This window comes from Camelina sativa, chromosome 5, assembly GCF_030686135.1.
Source record: "Camelina sativa cultivar CO46 ecotype springtype chromosome 5, ASM3068613v1".
Classification (NCBI taxonomy): domain Eukaryota; kingdom Viridiplantae; phylum Streptophyta; class Magnoliopsida; order Brassicales; family Brassicaceae; genus Camelina; species Camelina sativa.
The window spans coordinates 35,499,382-35,526,535 of record NC_141884.1 but is presented as its reverse complement, the minus strand read 5'-3'; the positions used below and the strand labels follow the sequence as shown (position 1 = coordinate 35,526,535).

The window sequence follows — 27,154 nt, the reverse complement described above, 5'->3', positions numbered from 1 at the left end:
TCTGTATGTATTTTATTTATTAAAAATCATTTAATAGTTGTAAAACAAATTCATTTTCACAAAACCAAGATTGGATCTTGAACTTCTAACTTGACATCTTCCATAATGAATATGGTATATAAACCCTCTACGTGGTCCGGAAGGTTCATCTGTGAGTGGATGAGTCCAGTCTCTTTAACTGAAGTTCCCAGTAAAATAGGGTTTTCTAGTTAATTTTCGAAACAGAGGGCCAAATTTACAAATTATAAAAAGATACGATTTTGTGATTATTACAAAAAAATGGATGTTGTCACATTCGGAATCATAATCGGAATTATCATTCTCTTCTTCTGCATCGTCTGCTTCATCACCATTGAAGCCACTTGCAGTAACCGTCGCTCTTCTTAGCTCTGATGTCGTTCTCGCTGAGAAACGTCTTGGTTCCGATTCTGTTTTTGGTTCTGTTTCTGGATCTGTGCGTAGAAACCGGATTCTCTCAGTCAACACCGGCGCGTGACGATCACGTTCATCATCACGGTGGTGGGTGTAGTCATTCTCACGACCATGACCATGAACATGACCACGATCATCATCACGTGAAGAAGACGACGGCGAAGTTTGAGATGAAGTTGCCGGAGGAGCTTGCTGAAGAGGAGGATATGAGGTTGTGTGGGTTTGGTCCTTGTCTTCATGATCATGATCATGATCACGATCACGAATCAAGTTCTAGTCTTACTGGGTTTGGTAAATTTGGTTCCTTTAAGCTACATTGGGTTTACGAATTAGTGGAGGACTTACGAATCTCTGTCTTATTGTTCTTGTTTTTTTTATTTGCAGCTTTGTGGCTCAATGCATTGGGATGCTCTCTTTTAGTTAGCTTGGCCTCACTCATCTGCCTTGTTTTGCTTCCCATTATGTTCGGTAAGCAAATTTTTTTGTATCTCTATGAACCAAAAAGCCTTGCTTTTTAATTGTCCTGGAGAAAAAGTCTCTGTCTCTCTCCTTAGATTGACTGTTTCAAGTCTTTTGTTGTAAGTTGTAACCTGTTCTGTTTCAATTTACAGTTCAAGGGAAGCCATCAAAATGGTTTGTTGATGCGTTGGCTCTGTTTGGGGTAAGTCATTTGTTTTTTTTTTTACTACATTAGGTTTTCTTTGGTGGTGGTGGAGTGGTTCTGAGAATTTGTCAAAATACTTGATTCAGCAATCTCTATACATCATAACTTTTGGAAATGTGTCTGTAAGATCTGTTGTTACTTCAAATAGTCTTTTATTGATTCAATCTATTTTGTATGACAGGCAGGAGCTATGTTGGGGGATGCTTTTCTTCACCAATTGCCCCATGCTTTTGGTACATTAATGGACACAATTATCTGATTCTCATTTTAGTATCTGCATTGTTCCATCAATTGACTTTAAAAGCCTTCTCATTTCGTTTGGCAGGTGGTGGTCACTCTCACTCTAATGATCACCATGAGGACCATGCCCATCATGATCATTCTCATTCGGATTCGCCTTCACACTCGCATTCTATACAAGATTTGTCTGTTGGATTGTCTGTACTCGGTAAGTATCAGAACACTTCCCTCTTGTGTTTATTGAACAATATGGTTTGACTAAATTGACACTTTCAAACCTCATTCTTGATTGTTTAGCTGGGATTGTGGTCTTCCTTCTTGTGGAGAAGTTGGTGCGGTATGTTGAAGAACACTCATCTGGTTCCAATACCTGGGGCCACCATCACCACCACCACCATGCAGGCAGTAAGAAACTTAAGGATGATGCTGATCATAAAAATGTGGACCAACAATCTTCCTCTGATGCTATTGTAAATTCATCAGAGAAAGTCTCTAGTGGCTCTACAGATGGATCTCTCCGTAAGGTGAGTTACAACAGTTTTAGCATACTTCATTTACGGGCTCTTTGAGCAAACGCCATATTATGACTTGTATGTTCATTGCAGAGAAATGCTTCTGGTAGTGACGCTGCTGATAAATCAGATTCAGGAGAAGAAATGACTTCTGATGGAAAATTAGACAAACCGGAAGAGGAGGAGACGCATTCAAGCCTAGTCTTTGGTTACCTCAACTTGTTCTCTGATGGTGTTGTAAGTACGTGCTCCTTTTTCATTCATTAAAAGCTTCGATAAGGCTAATGAAAGATTGCCAAAGATGAGAATTATTTTTGGCTCATTTTGTTGTGCAGCACAATTTTACTGATGGAATGGCTTTAGGAAGCGCATTTCTCATCTATGGATCAGTTGGTGGATGGTCCAGAACTATGTTCTTACTTGCCCACGAGCTACCCCAAGAGGTCCCCTACTCTATATTTCCTAAACAAACTTGAAAATGTGCATAGCAACAAGTATGATTCCTTAAAAAGATTCCCCTTGCAGATAGGTGATTTTGGGATTCTAGTGAGGTCAGGCTTCACTGTAACGAAAGCACTCTTCTTCAACTTTCTCTCTGCACTCGTGGCACTTGCAGGAACTGCATTGGCAAGTCTTTTATATCTTCAACACAGCTTAACAGAATCCTAGAATATTGTAACTGAACGAACTCTGGTGATGTTTTTGTCTCGGTCCACAGGTTTTGGTATGGGGAAATGAACCAGGACAGTCATCGTTGATTGAGGTAGTGAATGACATATTTGCATCGCTTTGATCGTGTAATTAGAACATCTAAAATGCTAATGAATATATTTGGTTTGTGAATTGAAATCTTTGCAGGGATTCACAGCAGGAGGATTCATATACATAGCTGTTGCTGGTGTTCTTGCGGAGATGAACAACTCTGGGAAATCGACACTTAAAAACAGCGCGTCTCATTTGATATCTTTGGTTCTTGGCATGAGTGTTGCTCTTTGCATCTCTCTTATAGAATGATCTCATAACAATTGTCTTCTTTTAACAGATGTAGAAGTCCCAAAGCTCGGGTATTGTTGTTTTGACTACAGGAAAAATACTCAACTTTTGAATTGAAATTAGACATTTAAAAACCAATGTTGTATGAGAACGTTTCAAAAAGGGGTAACGATTTTTTTCAATTATAGTTATTGGTGTGATTCATTAATGTGATGATTTTTAAAAAAAATCATTCAATAATTTTATTTAATAGAATAGAACTAAACTGAATATCTGAAATCTGAATTAAACCAAATTATCCGAAACATTCAGGCGTATGCAAACTAGCATGATCATACTGATCGTATATAGTAGTTGTTGAATAGACGTAAACTCGTTTTCGTCCTAGGTTACATGATATGTTCGTAGAAACTAGAATGTATCTAACGATTTTTTCCATCTTCAGTTTGGTTGGTTTCTACTTTCTATTTCTAGTGTGGTGATCTTTTTATACGCGTGTACTAATAATCTTTTAAAAGTGTTACAGTTGAACAAAATTCATTATTTCATATCAACAGAAAGAAGAAGAAAAATCTCTACTAAGCACATTGGATCCTTACACCAAACAGCATAAAGCTTCCTTTGTTCTCCTCTGTTTTTGTTTCTTCATCTTTTAACTTGGAGCTCACGAATTTTTCTGTTTTCATTCCTTCCTCTGAACTATCATGAACCGTCATGTTTGCTTCCTCAGGGACCACGGAACCGTTGTCTGAAGAGTAATGAACATCAATCATCAAGAAGTTGTTGATTTGACCTTCTAATGTCTTAACATAGCAAGTGTAAAAGCTGATGACATCCTTCTCCTTGAGTTTCTTCTCCCTCACGAAACTCTTCCAACCGCTGGTGATGACAAAGCTCTGGCTACTTTTCCAGTAACAATACCTAAATTTCCTTTTTCTCAATTCTCTGTCGTAAAACACAATCTCCACACCTTCCACTGTTTCACCCTCTTCTTTCTCCTTGTTGCTTATGCAAGGCATATAGTTCACAGCGTACCTCTTAGGTATCACAAGCCTATTCAGTTTCCCTACATCGCTCGGTGTCAACTCCTTCTGAAAAAGCTCCGTGCAAGAGAAACCCTTTTTCGATTCTTGATCTACTTCTCCTCTTACTTGTTTTGATCAACCGATCTTAGATCGGCTCCTGAGAAAATCACTGAACTTTTGTTGGTAAGATCCTTCTCTGATCATGTTCAACAAACATTCTGTTGTGAAGCGATCTTGGAATTCCGGTTCGTGTATCGTGACATCGGACCGAGGGAAGTTTCGGTACGAGTTGACATCGAAGCGTCGAAGTTTGATGGATGCGCTATCGTAAGCCATGGCCGCTTCAACAGCGGATTTGAAAGTTCCAAGCCAAATCCTTTTTTGGTCTGTGTAGATCTGAACCCCCCAATGACCGTTCTGCAGTTGAAACACTCCTTTGTACTTGACGTTGCCTGGAACGGCAACCGTCTTTTTAGCTGACGTGACCACTTGGGCTTTTTCTGGTTCGTCATTAAGTCTCATGCGTTTCTTGGGAGGCAAGAAAGTTTCGGTCTCTGTCATTGCGTCGTCGTTAATTGAAAATATTAGAGAGAAATCAGAAGCGAAACAAAACGATGAAGAAACAATGAGTTACAGAGAGCGATTATATAAAGAGAGTAAATCGTGAGCGAATCAATGTTATGTTTCTTATTGTTGAGTATTTATCAAGTTAAGATTTTCCATTTTTATTTTGTAGTTTTTTTCTATTAATTAACATAAATTATGGAAAAATATAGAATTACAAAGTTTCCATTTTTTTGTCGATTCATTCACTTTTTTATATCTATGGTTGTGCAAAACAAAAAGGAAATATTAGGGCTTTGATGTTTACCCCCAATTTAATCATTATTTCTCATCTCATGTAGTTGTGTATCTTTTTTCCTTCTTCCCTTTATTTAACTAGTATTCAGACCCTGCGATGTGGGGGAGCAAATAATCCAAATAAAATTTAATTAAATTTCAAATTTAAAATTATATATTATAAAATTATTTAAAAAAATATATACTAAAAAAAATTAAAAATTATCTCAAAAGAAGAAAATAATAAGTAAGATTAAAACTTCATAATTTTTAAACATATATAACTGTGAGTTTAAAAAACACAATCATCAAAATAAAAACTTATAATAAAAAAAATATGGTAAAAAGATTTAACTCTAGTTAAAAATTATTAATGAAAAGTCATAATGAATTGAGACAACTCTACTTATATCGAGGCAAATTTTTTAATAATTTGTATGTATTATTAGTATAAGATATTGTATGAAAAATTATGATAAAGAGGAAAAAACATCATAACAGTTAATGATATAGAGTTATCTAAGAAGAGACATATATATATATATATATATATATATATATATATATATATATATATTGGAACGAAAAGTTCAAAGACATAAATATTTATATAAACGTAACTATTGGAACAAAAAATATAAATAAGATATGGTGAAAATACATAACTCTATAATGAATAGAAGCAACCGTATGATAGTATATCATAGTTTTTAATATAACATCTAAATCGTTGTTTGGGCAAAAATAATCGATTCGTTTAGAGACTACGGAAACAAGAAATATATGTTGACTAGTCGTTCTTATTGATCAAAGTATCGAGCTCAAATACAAGAGTTTAAGGCACAACGAGTCAATTTTGGAACCCTGGCAATGCTTTGGAATTAAGTCGTGTGGTTGTGTTTTAGTTTTATTGTTTTGCTCTCGATTTCGTACCATATCATGTCGATATCGCTCCCTATTTATAGGAAAGTCTCTTTACCCTAATCCTCATGGGATTTGGTTTGAGTAACCGCCTCTTCATGAGATAAGGTCGTTCTGAATATTCTCTCCACAAGATTGAGTCAAATATTCTCTTGATAATGTCGTAGCAAATCAGAGTCGGTCACAAAGTCCAATTACAGCTCGTATTGACTCGTTGGTTGTCGTTATAGCCCGTATTGGCTCGTTAATTGTTGTGTCGGCCCGTATTGGCTTGATGTTTGCCATTACGGCCCGTATTGGCTCGATGTTTGCCATTACGGCCCGTATTGGCTCGATGTTTGCCATTACGGTCCATATTGGCTTGATGCTTGTCGTTACGGCCCGTATTAGCTTGATGCTTACCGTTAGGGCCGGTATTGACTCAATGTTTACTGTTACAGTCGGTATTAACTCAATGTTCTAAAGAATGCACAATTCTCTATTATTTATAGAATATATCACAATTATAATATAATTTATCTATTATAATTTATATGATTAAAATTATGCCCAACAATCATAACCATTTTTTTTATAGACCTAAACCGACATATAATTTTTTTTAATTATGTAATTTAAACTCTAACCACTTTTTTATAAATACAAACTGAAATATAATTATGTTTAATTGTACAATTTAAACCCAAACCCTAACCATTCTTTTATGAATCCAAACCGACATATAATATTTTTTAGTTGTAAAATCTAAATTCTAAGCACTATTTTATAAACTCAAACCGACATATATTTTTGTTTACTTGTAAAATCTAAACCCTAAATTCTAACCACTCTTTTGTAAATTCAAACAGACATAAAATTTTGTTTTATTGTAAAATATAAACTCTAACCACTCTTTTGTAAACTCAAACCGACATATAATTTTGTTTAGTTGTAAAATCTAAACCCTAAACAATTTTCTATAAACTCATACAGACATATAATTTCTTTAATTATAAAATTTAAACTCTAATCCTCCTTTATAAACTCAAACCGATATAACCGATTAATTTTCTTAATAAAAAATCAACAAAATTTGTTTTCTTAATTTGTTTTATCTTTTTATTTTAAATTTGATTTACTTTTTAAATATAATATGATATGGCATATTGTTGTATTTTGATTGGTTAATTAAGAGGGAGTGAATAAGATAGGTGTTCACTATGAATCCCAGAATTTTTCTAAATAATATAAGATTGGTTTTGACTTTTAAACAATGATCGTATTGTATTTATGTGTGAAAGTTTATATTTAATAAAGGAAATTCAAAATTTGTTTTTATTTATTTGGTATTTTAGTTAACTTTGGGTGTTTGAGATTGAATATATTGATTTCTTGACTTTTGAAATGTCTATGATTTGGTTGTGTAACTGAAACAACTCGATCCATTTTTTTTAATGATAATAATATAACTAAATACTCTATAATATTTAATTATAACCAACCAACAAACCATCTATAACCAAACATACACAACGGAAGACATATCAAACCAAATCCAATATACTAAAATACAATTTCAATCATAACCAATAAAAATCAGCAACCTAACATACTTCTAAACTAGATTCTAACATAAATAACATAACCAATAATATAACCGAGACCCTAGATTATCCTCCTCCTCATCGCCATGATTCCACGCTAGACATTACCTGCACCACAAACACAATGAGATGCGTGAGCTATACACACAAGCAAATCAAGAGTTAAACTACAAATAAACATAACAACCAGCCATTGTACAGAACACCCAATAACGCATTCACAACACCTACACATCAACACACAAAACAAGTCAAACAACCCAATCGCTCAGATAAGCTCATGGTCACCTTATCAAAAGTGATTCACGAAAATAACTACAACCATAATAAAAGCTCGCCTTGTGTCTGCAACAGCCCAGAAACACCCTACAATTAGTCACACAAACAAAATGACATTTAAACAAAATTGGCAAAAATAACAGAAACCTTCGGTCTTAAAGACAAAGCCCTAAAACAAAACCCAATTATTAACTTACAAATCCCTCTAGTGAAAATCTAGTCCTATACATCACGAAGCTTCCCACAAAATCTCGTACCGATCAGGTAACAGACGAGCCCACGTCAGGTACCGCTGGTCTTAGTTTGCGTCTGAGACAAAGCACCTCATAAAAATGCAGATAACTCCTCGATTATCAACTCAAATACAAATCCGTCAAAACAAGCATCTAGATAAAAGATTTATGTATAACTCCACCAAATTTAGTTACCTTTGGCTACGATTTGCTATGTCGAAATCATTTTTTACCAAACCCTATGATTCTGATATCTCCTTAATCTCCTTTACACCATGTCAAGCTCCTCTCTCTTGCTCTCTCTTTCCTTTATTCATATCCCAAGCAGGAAATCAGCAACAACAGCAGAAAGGATAAGGTGTCAAGACTTATAAAACACTTCTTAGAATTTTTCCAAAACCAACACTAAATCAGTAAACTCAAACCAAGCCGGTTAGTTTAAACCAAACCGGCCAGTTTCTAAAATTAGGAAACCAGAATGTTACAGTAACACCCATAAACTGAAAAGGAGGTTTTGGGTGGGTGTCGAGCGACACCACAGGGGTGTTGGTCGACACCAACAATTTCTCTGGTTTGGCGGTTTAGTTTTAATCAAGGCTGGTCCTGTATTTTTCAGTGTCTTACGCACAGCCCCGCTTCCAAGCCTTAGAGTAATAAAAAGGCAATATTGCTTGATAACTATGATCTGAAAAAAAATAGAGAAACTAACGTAGAAAACGTTATTTACCAACTTTTCTGCACAAACGTTACGGATGTAAAAATTCAAAATTGTCTTCAAGTAAAAGACAAAATATACAGCAGCATTTTGTAATTTTAGAAAAAAAAACATATAACAGATAATAAATATCATATAATATAAGAAAAATAACGTGTTAAATGATAGATCTTCGAATTACATGTTAGAAAAGAAAGTGAAGGACATGTTTTATGTGATTCTGGAAATAGCATGTTAAAATAAAAAAATGATTTTAGAAAAAACATGTAATATATAATAAATAACATGTAATATAAGAAAAAATAATGTGTTAAAAAGATAGATCTTATTTGATAAGTGTAATTGGAAGATGTAACATGTTAATTAGAAAAGAAAGTGAAAGACGTGTTTTCTATGATTTTGGAAATAGTATGTTACAATAAAAGAAAATGATTGACTTTAAAAGCAACATAATAATAGAAATTTCAAAAGAGACCAAGTGTTTTGTACGATTTTACAAAATAAATGTAATATATAAAATGGATATAAGAGTAATTTGCAATTGAAGAGAGAGAGACTAATCTTACACCATGGCTATTCACTTTATTATTTTCCAATCTATGGTTATCAACTATAAATATTCAAAAAACAATTACTCTTTACATTATTAAAAAAATATGGAAATTTTTAGTAGATTTCCACTAATACAAATTCATAATAAAATCTAATTTTTGGAACAAAGTCTATTTATTTTTTCGAAAAACTTGGATCATTTTTCTACAAAATTGGGTATTTTCTACAGTTTGTATCAATTATTCTTTGATAAAACGTTTTTTAAAAAACAATTATTGTGAACCTCAATCGCTTGTCCTCCAGGCTGGCACTAATTATACTCGTCGGTTTGATGCGGTTTAGATCTAGAAAACTCTAGGGGTCAAGTATATAAGTGATATCTCGACGTTCTTACTATGGGGGAGTCGTTTCCTACACTAGAGAATGAGAGAATGCTGTGGTGGTCTCTCTTGGAAAGGAGAAGAAAGGAGATGGTTTTAGGGTGGACGTTGAAGGAAAGAGGTCGAGCTGGGTCTTGGGAGAAGGGGAGATTGAGCTGTGGGCTTGAGGGGAGCTTCTTCTTCGTCGTGCATCAAGGATTCTGGAGGAAGAGATCATGTGCTTGGCACATAAGAGGAGGAGATGAGAGATCCATCTTATTCATGTGTGTGCAGAAGGTTGTGAATGTTTGGTGGTGGATTGGAAGAGGCAAGGAGGCTCTCCCATGGTTGTTGTCAAGGTAAGTTGTGTAGTTTTGATGTATAATTGATTTGAGAATTGATGGATGCGGAGAATTAGGTTTTTGTGCGAAAAGGAGCTTAAAGGGACACTTTGGTCATTGTTTTTGGCTTGGTGTCGTTCGATACCATGGTGGTGTCGGTCGACACCAACACCTACAGAGCGACATGGGAGACTGGTCTGGGATGTCTAGTTTTGGGGCAATATTTGGAGAATGAAAAGGAGTCTGATTTGGCTGAAATTTGGTGAGGTGCTTTATGGGGATACAGACTCCATATCCAAAGGTGGATTTCCAAAATGAACGGTTAGTTTGTGAATTAACCGGATGTTAATATGGAGGTTTTCCATAGACGTTTTGTGGCAAGGTTTGGGTGACGAGCGTCACCAAAGTGGTGTTGATCGACACCAACATGTTGTGTGTTTTGGTCTTAGAAGAACTGCTGAAGCTAGGGTTTGTCGAGAGAGGATCGATAGAGTTGATTCCAAGGACATCAATGTCGACTGACACATGGAGGTTGTCGATCGGCATCATGTGTATTGGTTCACAAGTGGTGTGATGGGTGACAATCGACACCAGGTGTAGGTGCCGATCAACACTAGAGGAGTTGATGGTGATGCCTAGTGGGGGTCGACACCAGGTGGAGGTGTCGATCGAGACCAATGGTTAGCGCTTGCAGAGCGTTTGGTGTCTACTTGATTTCGGACGAGAATCATTGGGAGTGTTTAACCGGTTGTTGGAAGTGAACCGTAGTTATTGTTATTGGTTGGCAGAAAGGCCAATGGGATCAAAGCGGATCGTTGGTGAGGCGAAGTCTGTGGCTGGAGCGGAATAGAGTATTCCGGTTCATCTCTCTTGTTACTTGGTCGCTTGGGGTGGTTGGTTGTGCGGCTATGTACTAAGAGATAGTGTTTGGGATACGTGATTAAGTGAATCTTGTTTCATGAAGTGGAGACAAGTGGCTTGTTTGGGCGGATGTCGAAGGAGTCTGATGCGGAGTGATCGAAGTCTACAAATGTAGGTGCTTGTGGAGCTGAAGTACGTTCGGATGAATGTGTTTCGTGGATGGGGAGTATGGGTTAGTTGGACCTAACTTGTATTTGTGAAAGTTTTTCTAAAGAGCAATTTCTATGTTGGTTGTCTTGTCGGAATTATAAGGTTCTGATGAGATTGTTTTGCGTGTGTCTTGTGTGAGGAACGGAGGGTGCAATCGTCTCAGTTTGGTATCAGAGCGTATACGATTCTAGGACAGGTTATTGAATGGAAATAGACTTGTCTAGTTAGTTGAGACGTAGTAAGTGTTGAGGATGAGCATGAACGTGTTGTGAGAATAATTAACTCGAGAGTGGTTAAGTAGGAAACAGTTCCAATCATGTGATCCAAAAATGGAGTTCCAAGAAGCTAAATTAGGAACTTACTTTGTCCGGGTGACTTTGCACGAATGTATTGTGAGAATAATTGACTCGAGAGTGGTTAAGTAGGAAACTGTATAGATCATGTAATCAAAGAATGGGGTTCCAATAATCTAAATTAGGGAAAACTAGTAAATAATAAATCAGCTGTTTTGTTGGACAAATAAATTCCTATCGTTTGCTTTATTTGACCGAATAAACTCAACCGTAGTTGTCAAACTTAGCATCTGTAAAAGATTAATTCTAATGTCAAATAAAGAAAGAAAGAAAAAAGATTAAGTTTGACTTACATTAACTGTAATTCTGTAATACACAATTTCTTTGTTTTATGATTGACTTTAAACAATTAAAAAGAAAACCTTTCTTTTCCATTTAAAATAGTAATTTAGGAAATAGGGGAAATGGTTAAATATCCTTTTCGGTTTAGTAACGATATATTCTAATGTATTCTCGTCGTTTCTCATATAATTTCTTCGAATTCGGTTTGGTTTAGAGTCTTCACACTATGTAAACCGAATCTACCCACACGCGTGTATACGATGGCACGTGCAAACTTTATTTTTTTAACTAAAAAATCAAAAAACTATTTGGAAAAACAAAGCGGTTACGACGGTTGTAACGGATGGTAAAGGAAATAAGAAGCTCAAAATAGAGAGAAGACATTTTTACAGAGACGACTTTTTGATTCTCTAAGGTAGAAGAAGAAAAGGTTTCACATAGAGAAACAGAGCAAAAAGAGATAGGAGGGAGGGGGCTTCAAATGATGAAGCTGTGGAAACGCGCTGCTGCCGCAATCAAAGACCGGAAAAGCTTACTAGCCATTGGATTCTCACGGCGAAGCAGCAGCAGCTCATACCGGAACGCGGATCTCGAAACAGCTATCATCAAAGCCACCTCCCACGACGATACATCCGTCGACTACTCTAACGCTCACCGCGTCTACAAATGGATACGTTCTTCTCCTCTCAACCTCAAGACTCTAATCAATGCGCTCTCAACCCGCGTCAACCACACGCGGAGCTGGATCGTTGCGCTCAAATCTTTAATGCTTCTTCACGGTGTTCTCTGTACTAAAGTTCCTTCCGTTGTCGGAGAGATCCGTCGTCTTCCTTTCGATCTTTCAGGTTTCTCCGATGGTCATTCCTGTCTCAGCAAGACTTGGGGGTTCAACATCTTTGTTCGGACTTACTTCGCTTTCCTTCATAACTACTCTTCCTTCTTGTCCGATCAGATTCACCGCATCCGTAATAACAGAACTAAATCCAATGAGAAAGTCGAAAACGTGATCCAAGACCTCGAAAAGATACAGAAGCTTCAGTCTCTCCTCGATATGATTATTCAGATTAAGCCAATTGCTGACAATATGAAGAAGACGTTGATCTTAGAAGCTATGGATTGTCTTGTGATCGAGAGTATCAACATCTTCGGTAGAATTCGCAGCGGCATCATCAAAATCCTTCCATTGGCTGGCAAGACGGAAGCTGCAACGGTTTTGAAGATAGTCCAAAAGGCCACCTCTCAGGGAGAGGATCTCACCATCTACTTCGACTTCTGCAAAGGTTTTGGTGTCCCTAACGCGCGAGAAACCCCTCAGTTCGTTAGTATACCCGAGGAGGAAGTAGAAGCAATCGAGGAAATGATAGAGAAGCCGAAGCCAAAGCCAGAGAAAGAAGAAGAAGTGGAAGTAGAGGATGAGAAGGCTATGGTAGTGTTGGAGCAACCGGGGAAGCTGAAGACGATCATCACAGACAAATGGGAGATTTTCGAAGACGACTATCATAAAAATCATCTGCCTCTTATAGTAACGAACCAACCAGTTTATATCAATTACACAATGCCAGATTTGATTACTTTCTAGTGAGTGACACATTACATTACATTACAAACAATCTGGATAAGATTGATAATTTTTTTTTTATTGGTTCTGTACATAAACACACAATTTTTTACGCTGTTTAAATTTTCAAAAAGAGGTACAACATTTTGATGATACATTGCCGAATTAGATTCCAAGTTCAGATCATAGTAGACACAAAAAAATGAATCAAAACCCACAAGAACTAAAAAAACAGAGGTTAGACTTTTCATCTGATAGTGACAAACTTATTGGTTCCATGTTTTGCCCAATGAGACTTCAAATCAATAGGGATTGAGAAATCGAAACCATCAGCAGAGAGTTTCTCAAGAACCTTCCTAAAGGCACCTTGGCTCATTTTCCTTCCAGCAATCCTCGCACCGCGGCGTTTTGCGCTTATCGGTAAAGGGTACATTGAAACATTAGTGGTACAGCACGCAGACTGCCATCCTCCGCATCCCCATCTGTAACACTGTTGAGGCATCCCGGTACACGAGCAGACCGGAACTGGTAAACATCCAATATCCATAGAAACCCCGTTAATCACCATCTCTATACTCTTCCTAAAAAACGGACTTCTCTCTCTTTGAACTCTAGGCATATTGTCATCCTTCAGTTTCTTCTCTTTCTTCGTCTTAGGAGCACCTCTCTGATGCTTTCTCTTGAGAGATTCATCCTCGACCTCAGGCTGCAAAAGCTGCATCGGTTGAGTCATCCTAGAAGTCTCCGGAACAAGATGATTAGAAGGATTACTAGGTACATTGCTAAAGAACTTGCTATCTCTATGCTGGTTCAACCAACTATAACTCATGAAAGGTGCATCAGAGGCAGTGTAATCACGCGGAAACGACATAAGGCTACTACTGCTACCACCACCACGATACAACACATTAGGAGTGATAAAGTTTTGATTTTGATTCTGAGGGGAGACAATAAATGGCTTCTCGTTTCTGTCTATGACACTTGGAATGAGTTGAAACCCTAGATTTGGCCTGAACTGAGACGGTTCGTAGTATCCCCAATTTCGATTGTTCAATCCATCTTCATTCATCATAATATAAGAAAACAATACACTGCAAAGAAACAAAACAAATAAAGATCATTCCTTTTCATATATGTGTATCAATCTCTGTTCTGTTCTACTAACATTCGAAAATTTCTAAAACCAATCCTCGAAAGAACTCAACTTTATAAAAGGGTTTATGTTAATCTTGCGAAATTGAAATCTAGGAGTCAATGTAAGAGTTAAAAACCAAACCAAGTTCGTCAGATTCGTTTATTAGGGTTTTCAAAATCTGACATTTTTCAAGGTAAACAACAAAGTATATGATGAACAGAGAGGGTTATGTGACTGTGGAGATAATACGTCATCAATGGAGATAAAGAGAGGAGGAGGAAGAGGAGAAGGAAGAGTACAAAAACTAAATATTTTATGAAATTGGAGAGAGGAAACTTACCAAGGATGGTGAATTCGATTGCTTTTTTTTTTTTTTGTTCTTTCTTTTTTTTTGCCTTTTGAGAGAGAGAGATAAAGGGTGGGGGGACGGTAGAAGATGAAGGTAGAAACTATAAAAGATGAGAATGATTACTATTTTAGTATTTTAATCAAAAATATAAATTAATATTACAGAAAACAAAGGAAACAAATTATGAAAAGTATTTTAATAGTTATAAAGAAATTTGAATCAATCTGAAAAAAATGAAATTACTATAATTCTACAATATCAAGAAACAATTAGTTTTGATGAAATTTTTTTTGTTGTAGCAACAATTTTTTTTGACATTTATAATTTAAAAAAAAAATAGTTGATGGGAAAAACAAAAAAAAACAGTTGAAAATGATACTATTATTTTTCTATCTCATTACTTGATGATGATACTTTGCTGTTGTAATTGTCTTTTTCTCATTCTAGTAGTCGTAGAACTCTGTTTCAGCGACATCTTTCGCTCTGATGGAGCATGGCGGTGTCACAAACCCATATCTTAAAAAAAAATCATTTGAAATTTCACTATACCCTAGCGAACCAAACTTTTATTTTATTTTATTTGAAATCTACCAAGCTAATCGAGTTTAAAACGATAGATATAAATATTGTTAATTTCTAAGATCTTTTTTTATTATTATTATTATCTGAAATTTTATTAATGAACTAGTTTTGGTATAAAGGGTAAAATACAAAGTTAAAAAAAAAAGATTAAAGCTGGCGGACAACATATTGTCTCCAGAGTCAAAACTGGCAGAAAATAAGGATTCTCCGAAGTCTTTTATTTTATTACAAAATACAAAATACTTAAAATAAGCTAAAAAACTGCATCATAAAACGAGAGAGGACAAACCCTTAAACTAAAAGCAAAGACAACTATACTTAAACCTCACAAAATACACTAGTCTTAAGAAGTAAGAATAACTCTTCTATGAAGTACCTGTAGAAGAGATTTATCAAGGATGACCAAGGCTAATCCAACAATAACATCAGCCACCTCCTATCCTTATGAGAGCCGGTCTCTCAGAACCAGAACCAAAGCCTTTATTACCTGGCAAGCGAAGACACAAACACACTTCTGGGCGTGACGACGACGACTGCAGCGTCCTTTACCGTCTAGATAGAAGCCTTCAAAACGAAATCAGATTTGCAAACCAGAGACAAGGAGCGAAGCCTAACCACTCGAACACTCGAACTCGAATGAGAACAAGGAAGAGACAAGAAGCTATCAACCACAACGAACAACAAAACATGATAAGAACTAACTGCCGACTTAGAAGACTAACATATCTTCCAACAAAATGGAGCCCAAGCTTAAAAGGGAAAGATTCAAATAGGAATCAAAGGTTGGCGAGTAGACCAAGGGTGAGAGGAACGACAAAGGCTGGGAGGGTAACGCAATCACAGCCAAACAAGCAAAAATGACGGCTTCAAACGATGAGATACACCTGAGCAGTGTCAACACAAGGGAAAGATCAAACAAAGAAGGAACATTAGTCTTTGAGTCGCAACGTGTATCTACCAAATCCGGAAAATACTAACTTCTTCTTTGCAACCACAAAGCCCAAAAGAATTGACAGCTCCATCTGCCTACACAAAACCCAAACTCGAAACTCCATACAATCCAGAAGATTCTCCAATTGAAGGCCAAGTTTCTACTTAAAAGAACCCTAACTTGAAACAAACTAAGCCGACTAGCAAATCTAGCAGATCAACAAAGAAGCTAGACCAAGAGATCTGCTTACCAAGCTAAAAAACCTACTTATTCAATATTCACCAAACCAAACCATATCTAACCGATTCGGAGATAAGACACCAAAACTAAAGACAAAATAGAAAGGGACCCTCTCACAGCACCAGGAGGGCTGGCTACCGGAGAGGGTAGGTGGAGATCAGATTTCGACTTTCTCGGCGGCTAGGGCGAACTCACGTCTAGGAAGAGAAAAAGTGAATGAAATTTCCCCAATCTTAAATGTCGCTATTTAGTAAAAAAAACAAATCTCCACTAAATTAATAATGTGTGTTTTGGCATTGATCTTTAATTTGATTCCTAAGTAAAATCATAAGATTTTTATGTGAAACTCTTAAGATTTCTTTTGGACAAGGCTTAATATTTTCTTAAGCATTATAACCTCTTGGGTTTGTTTGATGAGCAATGAGTGGGTAGTAAAGTCTTCTAGAAAAAGACTATCTCTCACGCACTACTATCGAGACCTCAACATTGCCGATCTCTTCCGATGCCAGTGAAACTTTTGCTTGCTAGTGTCGGGATCCCTTTCCATCCGCTCTCCTCTTGTTTAAAACTTTTTCTGGATTTTCTTTAATTTTTTCTCCGTTTCTCTTTTGGCTACCAATCCCCCTTCAACCCTCAGATTCTGGCGAGATATCAATAGCCAAATCTAGAAGGTGCAGATGGTTTCCGACTTTTCGGTGAACCCCCTCCCCTTTCCTCTTAACGCTTCAGCTAGTGTACCGGATCCACAAACAAACGACATGCATACCCTCTGATATGGATGTCTACTCACCCCTGAGAAAGATTCAACTGAGGCAACGAGGGAAACTGTTGCGCTCTCCTTTGGACCACCGCTACATCTCACCCGGTGGAGACGTCGACGATACACATCGCCTCCTTTTCAGGTCAAGTTCTCATCCTTCCAAATATGAAATGTCTTTGTGGTTCCCGTTCCAGCCTCTTACCTCCCATTTGGCTGGTTGTTGCTGGAACCTTACCTGCCGGAGAGGCGTACTATCTATTCCCCCTCTCTGAGCCGCCACCGCCGTACGACCACTCCAACTAGGTCAACTAACAAGAATGGTGGACTTCTTTTGGTGGGCCTTGTCTTTTTTGTTGGTCCGTTAACAATCCAAGAAGCAAAGCCCACAGAAAAAAAGCCCAGGTTGCACTCATCTGAATATTTACTAATGCCTATTGTATCGCTCTCTTGTTTTGATAGTAAGGGCATGAAACACCCTCTACATCTCATCTTGATAGCTCTGATTTGGGTCCGTGAATGCCATCTCCAATCCATGGTTCAAAGTTATCCCTTAACGACCTCTTTTTATCTAAGATCTAGGCTCTCAGAAACTTTGCTTCTGGTTTCTAATCATTTCTATGGAGTGAGGAAGAACAGCATTATGACCATGCCTCAACAGAGCGCTGATTACCAAAGCTTCCTCACTCCTCTGCCTCCATATCATGTGATCACCGAACTTGTTCATACTCAATCTATCAATCTATCAACTTGGTCCTTCTTGGCGGACAGTTGTATCTCTCATTTGACGTCGCCCCCACACACACCTGAACACAATGGCATCTCAGAACGTAAACATCGTCACGTTGTGGAGACAGGTCTCTCTCTTCTTTGTCATGCATCGGTTCCAAAGACATATTGGTCATATGCCTTTGCCGCTGCGACGAACTCATTAACCGCATGCCTACGGATGTACTGCATGGTATGTCTCCATACGCTAAACTGTTCAACCAATCACCAAATTACTTGAAGTTGCGTGTGTTTGGATGTACGTGTTTTCCATGGTTACGTCCGTATCAAACAAATAAGCTCGACGATCGGTCTACGCCGTGCATATTTCTTGGATACTCGTTAACCCAAAGTGCTTATTTATGCATGGATTTATCAACTGGTCATGTGTATACATCTCGACATGTTCAGTTCCAAGAGACGTCTTTTCCGTTTTGCTTGAAGTCTCAATCACCGCCGTCGTCTGTCTCCGATGTCTCGCCTCCAATGCAATCACCGGTTCGTTACGTGCCCTCATCACTCACTCATGTCTCTTCACCTCCGTGCTCAGATTCTCACCCCACACCGTCCTCAACGCCACCACTTACTCCGGTGGTGCCTCCATCTCCGTCGTCTCCTCCGACACCGGTAAGTTCGCATAATACTTTAACGCTTTAGTCACAGCCAGGATCGAACACAGCTAGGGATCGACAATCAAATACAAACCCAAGTCCAACATCCAATACAAGCCCAAATATCCCAGGCCCAAATACAAGCCCAACTATTTCTCAAACCTCAAATCCAACATCATCACCTTCCTCTCCTCCAAGCCCATCTTCAATTACTCAAAGCCCAACATCAACAACTCCATCGTTTTCCTCCTCACACGAACACTCGATAAACTCATCTCATCGCAGTTCAACACCAGTTGTTCGATCTCCATCCCCTCAACCTCAAGTCGTTCCTCCACCCTTACCTCCGCAAAATAGCCATCCTATGCAAACAAGAGCCAAAAACAACATTACTAAACCCAAGCCGAAACTCAATCTGTTGGCTGCGAAAACTCCGATGATTCCAACCACTGTGGCTCAAGCGCTTAAAGATCCGAACTGGCGAAAGGTGATGGCTGAGGAGATTGACGCACAAATGTGGCATCGGACATGGGATCTCGATGAACCTAAACCCTCTCAACGAGTTATACCGTGTAAGTGGATTTTCACATTAAAATATCGATCTGATGGTTCAATTGAAAGGTACAAGGCGAGGCTCATGGCAAGGGGTTTCAATCAACAGTACGGCATTGATTACTCGGAAACTTTTAGTCCAGTGATAAAATCGACAACAGTCCGACTTGTGCTTGAGGTTGCGGTTAAAAGAAATTGGCAGATCCATCAAGTAGACATCAATCACGCGTTCCTCCAAGGCACACTTAATGAGGAGGTTTATGTCTTGCAGCCGCCTGGATTTGTGGATCGTGATAGACCTCACCATGTTTGTCGACTCCGGAAGGCTCTGTACGGTCTGAAACAAGCTCCCCGAGCTTGGTATCAGGAGCTCCGTACGTTCCTGCTCAAACACGGCTTCACAAACTCCCTCTCTGACACATCGTTGTTTACTTACAAAAATGGTCGTGAGTTTCTTTATGTGTTGGTGTACGTCGACGATATTATCATTGCTGGTCCTTCGTCTCTGGTTCAACCTTTCAATGCGATGCTTGCCTCTCGGTTTTCACTGAAAGATCTTGGACCCCTAAGCTATTTTCTTGGTATTGAAGCAACACGTTCTGCACAAGGGCTACATTTGATGCAGCGCAAATATGTCACCGACTTGTTAGCTCGCACCAACATGCTAAACGCAAAACCAGTTGCGACACCGATGTCCCAATCACCACTGTCGTTGCACTCGGGAACACCTCTTCCTGACGCTACCACCTATCGCATGGTTATTGGAAGTCTCCAGTACTTAGCTTTTACACGACCAGATGTCGCTTTTGCCGTGAACCGCCTCTCTCAATATATGCACAAACCTACAACGGATCACTGGCAGGCTGCAAAGAGGATCTTGCGTTATCTCGTGGGTACAAAGTCTCATGGTATTTTCCTCCGTTCTGATTGTCCTCTTACGGTTCATGCGTATTCAGATGCTGATTGGGAAGGTGATAAAGTAGATTGCATATCCATAAATGCGTATATCGTATACTTTGGGGGGAGTCCGGTCTCATGGTCATCCAAGAAACAAAGGAGTGTCGCACGGTCCTCTACCGAGGCCGAGTATCTTGCAGTGGCAAATACAGCCTCCGAGCTTCAATGGATTTGCTCTATTTTGTCTGAACTGGGTATCGTCCTACCAATAGCACCGGTGTTATACTGTGACAACATGGGCGCTACTTATCTTTGCTCTAATCCGGTTTTTCATTCTAGGATGAAACATATAGCAATCGATTATCATTTTGTGCGTGGCTATATTCAATCCGGTGCCTTGCGTGTGTCACATATCTCAACACATGATCAGTTGGCTGATGCTTTGACAAAGCCTCTATCCAGACCGCGTTTTCAAGATCTAACTTACAAGATTGGAGTCAAGCAACTGTCTCCATCTTGAGGGGGTGTATAAAGGAGAGAATAGTATTAAGGATATAAATGTAATTAGTAGTTAGCAAAACCCTATTGTTTGGGACTATATATAATGTACATTCTCTAATGAATAATACAAGCAAGCTCATTCTTAATAAAAAGTTCATACAATGGTGGCTTCAATCCTAAAGCTATTTCAATCTAGATACGCTAATTTACATATTTTATTGACGGCAACTTTTAGCCAATGGTGTGATTTAGATCACTTTCTCTATGGTTCCCATCTGAGAAGTAAGTCATCATTGTTGCTTTGGCGTCACTCGCTCCTCCTGAGAATCCTGGTAATAGTAACCTATTTGGCCTTGACCTTTGAATTCTATCGCTTGAGTGTCTATGGTATTTGGATCCAAAACTCAAGTTGTCCAGGAGCTTTCTTTGGTTTTGGTTTTATCCAAGACCATTCTACACTTTTTTGGCAACTTCACTAATCATAATTATCATCAAGAGACAGAGCATTCCAAAACTTGCTCGAATTTGTGTCAAGCTCCTACTCTGTATTGATCTTCTCAAACCGGTGAGAAGCTCAGCCTTGACCTTTTCTTTAACGCCATCGCGTCTTATGACAGTGGCTACCTCTCATCCATTAATTTGTTCATGTAAGAGTTTGTCGATAATCTTAATCTCACATGTACCAAGTTTTTTCCAAAATTCTGGCTCAAAGCTCTCAAGAACCTATTGTCGACTATCTTTATATTTGCCTTGTTTCTTTGTTGTTGTGACATTAGGGAATGCCTTGTTTCTTGCTTTATAAGTTTTGTTTGTGTGAACCTTCTCTTTTAAGTAATGAATGCAAGTGTTTAGACAAAAAAATGATTTGTTTGACGAGCATCATAGTCCAGATTGTAGGAAAATTATCATCAGCTTTGTGTATATTTGCTTATATCTACTAGAATTTATTATCAGTTAAGCGTAACTATGAGAGTGATTCTTCATTTCTTCATTATGTAATGAGGCGAGAGACTTGGTTGAAAATGCTAGATTGCAATTTCTTAGTCAATAAATCTCAAAATGTCATATCTGCATAAGGACCATTTCGGTTTATATAATTAACTAACATTCAGTGTAATTAAGCTCTTAACTAGTTAGGCTTTCAAATTATTTAAATAAATGAGCATATGATCGTTACAAATGTAGTCTTTTTGTGTTGTGTTTGTATTCTTACTTAGTCTTTTAATTGATGTTTCTCGAAATATATATACGTGTGTTGACTTTTTTTGACATGAAATGTTTGTAAGCAATAAGGCCGATGGGAAATCACTATCAATCATAAAATTGGTATGGCCAAAGCAAAGACTTTAAGGATGTACCATAAGTTTCGAACTTTTTAGAGACTACTACTTTCTCATAAGGGAATTTAGTCAAATGTACCAATTGGCAACAAAATTTTTGTAAAATGCCACATTTAAAAATCTTTTTCTAATGTACCACAATCCAGTTTTTACAGTGAGACGAGATAACCATTATACCCTCTATTATTATTGATAGAAAATTGTGTTTTTGTTGCTCTTTATAAAACTACAAATAATTTGACAGTGATAGCATTAAATGTAGACAGACTTTTTCAAACCCACAATCACAACCAACTTTAAAAACATTAATTATTATATATTTCTAATCTTCAAATTATTCTAGGAAGCATGGTTCACGTTGTCTATGACGATTTATGGGAAAAGATGTTCACGATTAACAGAGGACAACATTTTCATAGATATGTTGTTTACGGGGAAACTTGTCCACCATTTTAATAAAATATTGTTTACAGAAGCTGTGAGTTTTTACTTGTTGACACATAAACGAGAGTTGTGCACACTTATTATAGATGAGATAGGGTTAAATTTGTCCATCATTAAATAAAAAGTTGTCTATAAGAACATTTTAAGATTTAACATGTTACATGTCAACAGGTAGAAAGGATGCACAATTTTAGAGTAACAATTAAGAGAGAAAAAAATGTTTATCCTTTAGAAAGCTAGATGACAACGTGCTCATGGAGATTTTTGAGGTTGTAATTGTCCATCTAATTAGTAAAATATTGTCTATTAAAAATATTAAGTTTCAACTTGTCCACAAGTAGGTAATTGAGAAAATTTAGAAAAAAAAGATGTAGAGAAGATAATTCTGATGGGCTTTGTGGTGAAACATGTCCACTAAGTTAATAAATGGTCTACGAGGACATCTAACTTGTCTATAGGTAAGATGAGCAAAATCCATAAAAAAAAGATTAATATAGGACAACAAAACGAAATTGTCCACACAACTAAAACTAAGCAACCAAAATTTTACCCAGATTCCAAGGGACATGTCGAGATGGAGGTGTTGTTGAGGAGGTCGTGGTTGGTGACTCTTATTAGGAAAAATCTTGTAAAGGATAAACCCTAATTAGACACTGTTTTGTAGAAGATAGAGAGGCTACTGGTTCTTTGTGGCTGAATCTATGAACTTGCACTAGACACCAATGATGCCTCTTAGATCTGTAGGGTTTATAGGATTTTGGCGAATTAAAACGGCGATGTTCTCTTGGAGACCCAAAAATCACTTAGATCCGGCGATGTTAGGATTCCAAAAAATCAAATCGATGGTGTTTTCGGAGAGAGAGACAACAGGAAGAGGAAGATGGTGCGGAGAGAGATTCCTTTTACTTTGGATTTTGCAATGGTTTGAATAATGGAGGTCAACTCTCCTAATTTTGTTTCTCACGCTTAAGTTTAATAGGATAGTATGGTCATTTTAAGTTATCCCTGTGGTACATTAGAAAAGGATAGAAGGAATGTGGTAGATTAGAAACTACAGCAATACTAATGTGGTAGAACTCTTAAAAAACTCTTCTCATAATACTCTCCTGGCCATATATACCAATTATTAAGCAAAAAAGAAAGAAATATTAACATTTTTGTAATATATATATATATATATATATATTGATAAAAAGTATTTTGAACATATTATATTTCACAATATTGTACAACCAGATCATATAACACTTTTAATGACTTATTTAGACCATTTCCAATGTATTTTTCTATTTTTATCTGTAAAATAGAGGAACTCTAAAATAGATGTGAATTTTACTCCAACTCATTTTTATTCTCACTTTTAAAATATAAATTGCTATTTTTTATTTTTTATAGATAAAAAATAGTGTTTCTTTATATATAGAGAAAAATATAGTAATCTCTATTTTAGAAGTGACAATAGAGGTGGGTTGGAGTAAATTGGATTCTAAAATAAAATTTTTTATTTTTTTATATCTATATTAACATTTTTGAAGTACATTTTGTGTTATGCCCTTTTAGTTTCGCTTATTTAAAATTTTATTTACAACATTAACCCTTCAAAAGTTTCCAAAATAACATTATTTCAGATTTTGTTTCTTAAATACTTTACATTTCATTCCAACAAAAAAGTTATAGCAAAATCAATATAGAAACACAAAATATGATATATTATTTAACTACACTTTCTATTGTGTATTGAAAATATTCTATCTATGAATCTTTTGTAAACCAAGAAAACAACAATTTGATTCCTATTTTGTTTTCCAAAACCTATGAGTTTTGATTTTTAACGTAACAAGAACTTCGATTCACATTTATTTAAATATTATAATTAATATATATAAACTTAATAAAATTCTAAAATATTATGAATATGTAAAATTAAAAAAGTTTAAAATACTATATAATATGGTTGTATAGTAGATGGGTTATAAACGACATGTTGAAATTAATAAAGTATCATTAAATTTGTGCTAACACGGATTAAATGTTCATTTTATTATTTGTCAACACTATTAATATTATAATATTTGACATATAAAATTAAGTTGATTTAACTAAGATTGTGTAAAAGAATTAAATCGTTAGGAAAAATATGATTTAATCATAGCGTATAAATGACTTATTATATATTTAGATCCTTTATTTTTTTGTTATAATAATTAAAAATCAAAATAAAATCTCAAACACTAGATAAAACAAACTAAATATAACAAACAAATAGTCATGAAGTATATTACGGATTAAAAATGAATATAAACATTTAACTACACAAACAGTCAAAAATTTTAATTATTTCTCTATTTGCAAAACATCAAATATTTAACAAAAAAATACAATATAAAATATAAATAATAATAAAAATTATATGCATACGGTGTACCGTGAATTAAAATTTAGTATATAAATAAATATAAAGATGGGTCGAAGATACTTTAACGCTTGGAAATAAGAAACAAAACACAATTAAATATAGTTACATTATTCGTAATATTAACTTTTGTATGTTTATTTAAATAAAGGAAATTTAACCACCACGAGTTGTATTTTATAGCCTTTAAAAAATAAAAATTACTGCGTTTTTCTCCATCCAAACTGTAGAAACTAGAAACCACCGGTGGGTGAAACTCACAATCTCTACATCCATTTTTCTAATTTTGTTTGTTCATGTTTTCTTTTTTTCTTTATAAACTGTTTAATCATTTGAAAATTTTCCATATAGTATAGTTTAAAATAAAGTTCTAGCAGATTGGACACATAAACCATATTAATAGTAAAATAATTTGTATTATGCACACAAATAGAATGATGGACTTTTTGTTAGTAAGTTAATATTTCCTGAAACATGCCAACATATATTACGAAAAAAACTCTCCAGTCTCCATCAAATACAATACTTTTTGCGAGAATTAACTATCAAACAAAAAAAAAAAAAACTTTTTTATCATCTCAAGAAAAATCTCGAGCCAGTGAACTAGAGACCAGCCCCTTTTGTACCAATTGATTGTCGTAACTGGTAACCAGTTGCAACTTAACATCACAAAGGCATTCTAATTTCTAGACAAGAAAGGCAAATAAAAAGTAGGGGTCATGTTCATCCGTGAGCATTAATAGGCTCAGCCTATATTATGAGCATATGAACAACCCATAATGATGACAATTGAAACAAAAGTTACATTACTAGTATAAGATGTAATAATGATGAAAATGCAAAGGCAATAGATGAGAGAGTAGCGAGTAGGGTAAAGGGCTTACACCGTCCATGTGGCCATAAGATTTGGCAATGCTTTCTATGAAGATTATGACATAGAGACAAAGTCACTTTTTTCTCTATATAATTATTATACAAAAAAATAATAATTTGTAACTCTATATTTTAATTAATCTTTATGCGTTGTCAATATAAGTTTTCACCGATACATCATTACTGCTTGGAAAGCAAAAAGCCAAAAGGGTCCAACTCCCATGTTGTCATCACTCATCACTATTCTCCTCCCCTTAATTAAACCTAATTAATTAATACACTTTTCTTTGTTTGTTTTCTTGTACTCCTCTCCTTTATTCGTACTTCTCTTTTTTATAAAACGAATCTCGCATCTAATCTTACCCCCTAAATCTTGCTTTTCTATTATCATGTCCATATCACTCAAATCTCGTGGAATACCTCTACTTCGGTCTTATTAAAATATCTTATATAATGACAACTTTGGTTTGCATCAGTGTCGATTCATAGGCTAAATAAGTTAATGGGTAATGTAGGTATACAATTATAGTTTTAAATTTGTAGTAGGAGAAAAATGTGATGTATAAAGTGATCACAAAAAAAATATCAGACTGATAAGCATCTGCTTACTATCAATTTGTTGGTTATAGACTTATGGAAAAAATCTCAAAACACACACAAAAACAAACAAATTATTAAAGTGTAAATTAAAACATAACATATTTCGACTATATAAAAAAATAATCAAACTAACGATGTTAAATCGTATATATATTACGAAACACAATTTGGATGCCAATTTATCTATTAAAACGGTTTTGAAGTTTAGCTTAAGAACAAACGATGTGGCTTTGTTGCGTAGGCATATGTTTTATATCGACACGTTATGTTTTTTTTTCCAACCAAACGTATAATTAGAAAATGATTTTGAGGTTGGTTGTCCATACCGGAAGATAAGAGTTTACAAAACAAATTTTAAAAATTAAAATTCTCGAAGAACAAACAAGACAGTCAGTCTTCACATGTGACACACGCGTGATCCTGATAAAGGAGAAGGAAAGAAAGGATGTTCTAAGCAAACAGAAATCATCCAGCAAATTGGAAAAAGCTAACTATTCGTCAGGAGATTGCACCATCGTGACTAGCTCTGCACAATCCGTCAGTCAAAACCACTATCAACAATGATAGTTGTCAAAATGCTTGATGGTGGTTTTGACTGTCAAAGTTTTGAGTCAAAATCGACATTTTATGTTTGAATGGTCGAAACAATAATAATTACTCCCTCCGTTTCAAAATATAGGATGTTTTGGAGAAGTTTTTTGTTTCATAATATAGGATGCTTTCAAATTTCAATGCAACTTTTAAATTAGTTTAATATTTTATATTATGCAGTATTGTTTCTGATTGGTTGAACTTGTTAAAAGTAAAGACTTCTTAATCTGCGTGCTTTGCTTAAAACATCATATATTTTGAAACGGAGGGAGTAGATGTTAATGGTATATTTTAGTGATAAACTTAATAGGTTGAATCTTTCATTTTCAAGAGTAGAATTTTGAGTCAATGTCAAATGTTCTACGATGATTTTTTTTTCTTCAATTTCTAGGTTTCTTTTATCTTAATAATACGACGCAAAATTTAATCTAAACCTCAAAAAAAAATTGAAAAGTTTCCCCCAGTTATACAGATTTTGTAGAGTATCCAATATCTTGCGTGAGTAAAAGATTTAAGAATACAATCATTGAAACCAGTTAAAGTTTGAGCGTTTGGGAATCTTTTTTTATATTTTTGGTTTAATTTTTTAAGTTTGGGAAATTTTAAGCCTTCGTATA

At 35.9% G+C, this 27,154-nt stretch overlaps 3 protein-coding genes and 1 pseudogene across 4 annotated transcripts; 2 read left to right on the top strand and 2 right to left on the bottom strand.

Moving 5' to 3' along the window:
* The first annotated feature begins 147 nt into the window (after positions 1-147).
* On the top strand, positions 148-3,028 carry LOC104787825 (IAA-alanine resistance protein 1). Of its 2 annotated transcripts, none has more exons than XR_015557748.1 (11): positions 148-723; positions 817-900; positions 1,044-1,093; positions 1,278-1,329; positions 1,422-1,544; positions 1,634-1,860; positions 1,942-2,089; positions 2,184-2,291; positions 2,374-2,475; positions 2,567-2,611; positions 2,707-3,028. XR_015557748.1 is itself a non-coding variant. In XM_010513472.3 (11 exons), the coding sequence occupies exons 1-11, from the start codon at positions 393-395 to the stop codon at positions 2,860-2,862; spliced, it is 1,422 nt and encodes a 473-aa protein (XP_010511774.1). In that variant the 5' UTR covers positions 148-392; the 3' UTR covers positions 2,863-3,028. The 2 variants fall into 2 exon arrangements, 1 of the variants encoding a protein (XP_010511774.1); XM_010513472.3 differs by having other exon boundaries at positions 1,942-2,085.
* A 391-nt stretch (positions 3,029-3,419) lies between these two features.
* LOC104789684 (AP2/ERF and B3 domain-containing transcription factor At1g50680 pseudogene) lies at positions 3,420-4,412 on the bottom strand (annotated as a pseudogene).
* Positions 4,413-11,777: 7,365 nt separating this feature from the next.
* Positions 11,778-13,108, top strand: LOC104787824 (putative clathrin assembly protein At1g68110). Its single transcript, XM_010513471.2, has one exon. The coding sequence runs from the start codon at positions 11,877-11,879 to the stop codon at positions 12,972-12,974; it is 1,098 nt and encodes a 365-aa protein (XP_010511773.1). The 5' UTR covers positions 11,778-11,876; the 3' UTR covers positions 12,975-13,108.
* Positions 13,050-14,505, bottom strand: LOC104787822 (protein BASIC PENTACYSTEINE3-like). Its single transcript, XM_010513468.2, has 2 exons — positions 14,429-14,505; positions 13,050-14,044 (listed from the first exon to the last, which is right to left on the bottom strand). The coding sequence occupies exon 2, from the start codon at positions 14,023-14,025 to the stop codon at positions 13,201-13,203; it is 825 nt and encodes a 274-aa protein (XP_010511770.1). The 5' UTR covers positions 14,026-14,044; positions 14,429-14,505; the 3' UTR covers positions 13,050-13,200.
* Between the last annotated feature and the right edge of the window lie 12,649 nt (positions 14,506-27,154).